Source organism: Scomber japonicus, chromosome 16 (genome assembly GCF_027409825.1).
Source record: "Scomber japonicus isolate fScoJap1 chromosome 16, fScoJap1.pri, whole genome shotgun sequence".
Lineage (NCBI taxonomy): Eukaryota > Metazoa > Chordata > Actinopteri > Scombriformes > Scombridae > Scomber > Scomber japonicus.
The window spans coordinates 1,456,177-1,461,176 of NC_070593.1; the positions used below are offsets into that span (position 1 = coordinate 1,456,177).

The 5,000-nt window shown below is 47.3% G+C and overlaps 2 protein-coding genes across 4 annotated transcripts in view; one reads left to right on the forward strand and one right to left on the reverse strand.

Annotated features, from left to right (window-relative positions):
- ehd4 (EH-domain containing 4) overlaps positions 1-5,000 on the forward strand; it is a 223,137-nt gene that overhangs the window by 81,091 nt on the left and 137,046 nt on the right. The gene's annotated exons all lie outside the window — the stretch shown is intronic.
- The window catches only part of scfd1 (sec1 family domain containing 1), a 47,098-nt gene continuing 44,914 nt past the window's right edge, over positions 2,817-5,000 (reverse strand). For all 3 annotated transcript variants that reach the window (XM_053335954.1, XM_053335955.1, XM_053335956.1), the window contains 4 exons: positions 4,362-4,395; positions 4,180-4,245; positions 3,156-3,224; positions 2,817-3,026 (listed from right to left, as the gene is read on the reverse strand). In XM_053335954.1, the coding sequence (XP_053191929.1) occupies positions 3,003-3,026; positions 3,156-3,224; positions 4,180-4,245; positions 4,362-4,395 (193 nt within the window). In that variant the 3' untranslated portion in view covers positions 2,817-3,002. The remainder of the gene's footprint in view (positions 3,027-3,155; positions 3,225-4,179; positions 4,246-4,361; positions 4,396-5,000) is intronic.

Below are 5,000 nucleotides of genomic sequence, written 5' to 3' on the forward strand. Positions count from 1 at the left end.
AGGAAAGAAAGGAAGGAAGGAAGGAAAAAGGAAAGAAAAGAAGGAAACGAAGGAAATGAATGAAACGAAGGAAGGAAGGACGGAAGGAAACGAAGGAAGGAAGGAAGGAAACGAAGAAAGGAAGGATGGGATTAAGGAAGGAAAGAAAGGAAGGAAGGAAGGAAGGAAGGAAACAAAGGAAGGGAGGAAGAAAACAAAGGAAACTGACCCTAACCCAACAACCCTAACCTATTTTTGGGGACATTAAATAACTTACATTCATTTCCTGGAGACTGAACCGAACCCTGACGACGACCACTGACCCAATAATCTGCTTTACTTCCAACTGAGGACACAGCTTTTGTCCCCAGCTGGACGAGCCGTCCCCAATTAACTGCTCTTAAGTCTGAAACTTGTCCCCGAAAGTAGCCTATGACACACACACACACACACACACACACACACACACACACACACACACACACACACACACACACACACACACACACACACACACACACAGATTAAAATGCCACAATGACATAATCCTCAGATTGATCTTGTTTTCGGTGCTGTGGTGTCGGAGCAACATGGCAGCGGCAGAGTTGTACCACACTGTGCCAGGCTGCCTTAAAAGTGATGGATGGTGTGTGTGTGTGTGTGTGCGTGTATGTATGTGTGTGTGTGTGTGTGTGTGTGTGTGTGTGTGTGTGTGTGTGTCCTCCTCAGAAGTTGAGAAACTTTCCAGGCTGCAGAAAAAAAAACAAACCAATGAATGAAAAGTTAAATGAGTCGGACAGCTGGACCTGCTGGAGAGTGTGTGTGTGTGTGTGTGTGTGTGTGTGTGTGTGTGTGTGTGTGTGTGTGTGTGTGTTCATAAATACATATTTTATCCTCTCTTTGTACTTTTTTTCCACTTTTAGGAAAACCCATTGTTCCCAAAGCTTCAAAGTTAGAAGTTAGAAGTCATCCCGTCACGTGTTTTTATTTCCTGTCGCTGATGTTTTTCATTATTAAAAAGGAAGAATGAAGTCTTTGAGGGAATGTTAGAAATGCTCCTGTTTGTCTCAACTCAGCTGGAGGAGGCGTGTCTGTGTTTGATTGACAGCAGCTGGAGGAGGCGTGTCTGTGTTTGATTGACAGCAGCTGGAGGAGGCGTGTCGGTGTCTGTGTTTGATTGACAGCAGCTGGAGGAGGCGTGTCGGTGTCTGTGTTTGATTGACAGCAGCTGGAGGAGGCGTGTCTGTGTTTGATTGACAGCAGCTGGAGGAGGCGTGTCTGTGTTTGATTGACAGTAGCTGGGGAGGCGTGTCTGTGTTTGATTGACAGCAGCTGGAGGAGGCGTGTAGGTGTTTGATTGACAGCAGCTGGAGGAGGCGTGTCGGTGTCTGTGTTTGATTGACAGCAGCTGGAGGAGGCGTGTCGTGTTTGATTGACAGCAGCTGGAGGAGGCGTGTAGGTGTCTGTGTTTGATTGACAGCAGCTGGAGGAGGCGTGTCTGTGTTTGATTGACAGCAGCTGGAGGAGGCGTGTCGGTGTCTGTGTTTGATTCACAGCAGCTGGAGGGGGCGTGTAGGTGTCTGTGTTTGATTGACAGCAGCTGGAAGAGGCGTGTAGGTGTCTGTGTTTGATTGACAGCAGCTTGAGGAGGCGTGTCGGTGTCTGTGTTTGATTGACAGCAGCTGGAGGAGGCGTGTTGGTGTCTGTGTTTGATTGACAGCAGCTGGAGGAGGCGTGTCTGTGTCTGTGTTTGATTGACAGCAGCTGGAGGAGGCGTGTCTGTGTCTGTGTTTGATTGACAGCAGCTGGAGGAGGCGTGTCGGTGTCTGTGTTTGATTGACAGCAGCTGGAGGAGGCGTGTCTGTGTCTGTGTTTGATTGACAGCAGCTGGAGGAGGCGTGTCGGTGTCTGTGTTTGATTGACAGCAGCTGGAGGAGGCGTGTCTGTGTTTGATTGACAGCAGCTGGAGGAGGCGTGTCTGTGTTTGATTGACAGCAGCTGGAGGAGGCGTGTAGGTGTCTGTGTTTGATTGACAGCAGCTGGAGGAGGCGTGTAGGTGTCTGTGTTTGATTGACAGCAGCTGGAGGAGGCGTGTCGGTGTCTGTGTTTGATTGACAGCAGCTGGAGGAGGCGTGTCTGTGTCTGATTGACAGCAGCTGGAGGAGGCGTGTAGGTGTCTGTGTTTGATTGACAGCAGCTGGAGGAGGCGTGTCTGTGTTTGATTGACAGCAGCTGGAGGAGGCGTGTAGGTGTCTGTGTTTGATTGACAGCAGCTGGAGGAGGCGTGTCGGTGTCTGTGTTTGATTGACAGCAGCTGGAGGAGGCGTGTCAGTGTCTGTGTTTGATTGACAGCAGCTGGAGGAGGCGTGTCGGTGTCTGTGTTTGATTGACAGCAGCTGGAGGAGGCGTGTAGGTGCCTGTGTTTGATTGACAGCAGCTGGAGGAGGCGTGTAGGTATCTGTGTTTGATTGACAGCAGCTGGAGGAGACGTGTCGGTGTCTGTGTTTGATTGACAGCAGCTGGAGGAGGCGTGTAGGTGCCTGTGTTTGATTGACAGCAGCTAGAGGAGGCGTGTAGGTGTCTGTGTTTGATTGACAGCAGCTGGAGGAGGCGTGTCGGTGTCTGTGTTTGATTGACAGCAGCTGGAGGAGGCGTGTCTGTGTTTGATTGACAGCAGCTGGAGGAGTCTGTATGTGTGTGTGTGTGATTGATTGACAGGAGTTTCGGTGTGTGTGTTTCACGTTAATTAAAAAGCTTGTACAGATTCTCTACATCTATTAAAGTGTGTGTCTTAACGTCGAACACTCGGAGTAAAATGAGACCCGGTGAGGCGGCGGTGAGTTTAAACTGTTAAGCTTTATTATTTATTATTTATTAGTGCTGATCTGAAGAAAGAAACGACAAAGACTGACAAAGTTTAGTCCGTTTACAGAACAGAGTGATAAAAAAGAAATGGAATAAAGAGATCTGCTACGACCCCCCGAGAGAGAAACACTGAGATTCACATGTGCTTGGTTCCCACGTCACTTCTGGCCCAGCTGGGAGAGCTGCAGAGAGGAACAGGAAGTTAGAAAGGGTCAAAGGTCAATGAGGTTTTTATGAATGTTTTGTATAATAACGGAGCTTTTACTTTGAAATGCGTTTTATTGTGAAAGGAGCAGATAGAAAGGACTCACTTGTTTGATGAACTGAGCAGCGTTGAAGAGTTCACTGCAACCGTAAACGATCTTCTTCCCCTGTTTAGACTGAACACACACACACACACACACACACACACACACACACACACACACACACACACACACACACACAGAGAGAGACAGATACACACACACACACACACACACACACACACACACACACAATTAGTTTTATTTTGGTTAATGCTTTTATTTTGAAGGTACTGGACACAGAACCAGTTAGAGGACCAGCAGGCACCAGGAAGAAGATGTATGTGTGTGTGTGTGTGTGTGTGTGTGTGTGTGTGTGTGTGTCTGTGTGTGTGTCTGTGTGTGTGTGTGTGTGTCTCTATGTCTGTGTGTCTCTCTGTGTGTGTGTTTTTAGCAGAGAGGCAGCAGACTTTGTTTGCTTGTAAAAATGTTAAAATAAACCAAAATAAACTTCAGTCTGGACTTTTTCTCTCTGAGTAAGATTCATTCCTGAGATGCTTCAGTGGCTTCTTCTCCTCCTTCTTATCACACACTGCACCTTTAACCCTTTATAGGACACTCATTGAAAGGAAGGGAGGAAGGAAGGAAGAGAAGGAAGGAGGGAGGAAGGAAAGGAAGGAAGGATGGAGGAAAGAAGGAAGGAAGGAAGAAGAAAGGGGGATGGAGGAAGGAAAGAAAGAAGGGAGGAGAGAAGGAGGGAGAGAGGAAGGAAAGGAAGGAAGGAAGGACGGAGGAAGGAAAGAAGGAAGGGAGGAGAGAAGGAGGGAGGGAGGAAGGGCAGATGGAGGGAAGGAAAGGATGGAAGGACGGAGGAAATAAGGAACGAGGGAGGGAGAAAAGAAAAGAGGAAGGGAAGAAAGAAGGAAGGAAGGAAGGAAAGGAAGGAAGGAAAGAAGGCAGGGAGGAAGGAAGGAAGGAAGGATATTTTGGGATATTTACAGAAGTTACCAAATATAATTATTTGCCCAATAAAGGGTTAAAGCAGCTTGTAACATTAATATTAATATTATTAGCAGCAGTGAAGTCGTACCTTGGCGTAGTCCACCAGGTTTTGGTACTCGATGTAATTTCCTCCTCCCACCACGAACACGATGGCCTGAAACACAAACATGTCAAATTAAACTAAATAATGAATCATGTGATCGTCACAGATCTATAAACATCCTACGATGATCTTTGAGTCTAAACGTTTCTAAATGATCAGAGACTCACCTCCTGAAACGGGTTCTTGTTCCTGGGAATGGAGCTGCAGAGGAAGAAGAAGAGGAAGAGGATGAAGAGGATGAAGAGGATGATGACACATCTTGTGAAATGTTTGTATACTACATGTGACGCATCCAAAAACAGCATGTGCTCTTGAATGCATCACATGTGCCCCTGAATGCATCACATGTGCCCCTGAATGCATCACATGTGCCCCTGAATGCATCACATGTGAAATGTCCAAAAACAGCATGTGCCCCTGAATGCATCACATGTGAAATGTCCAAAAACAGCATGTGCTCCTGAATGCATCACATGTGAAACGTCCAAAAACAACATGTGCCCCTGAATGCATCACATGTGCTCCTGAATGCATCACATGTGAAGCATCCAAAAACAACATGTGCTCCTGAATGCACCACGTGCTCCTGAATGCATCACATGTGCTCCTGAATGCATCACATGTGCTCCTGAATGCATCACATGTGCCCCTGAATGCATCACATGTGCCCCTGAATGCATCACATGTGCCCCTGAATGCATCACATGTGCCCCTGAATGCATCACATGTGCCCCTGAATGCATCACATGTGCTCCTGAATGCATCACATGTGCTCCTGAATGCATCACATGTGCTCCTGAAAGCAT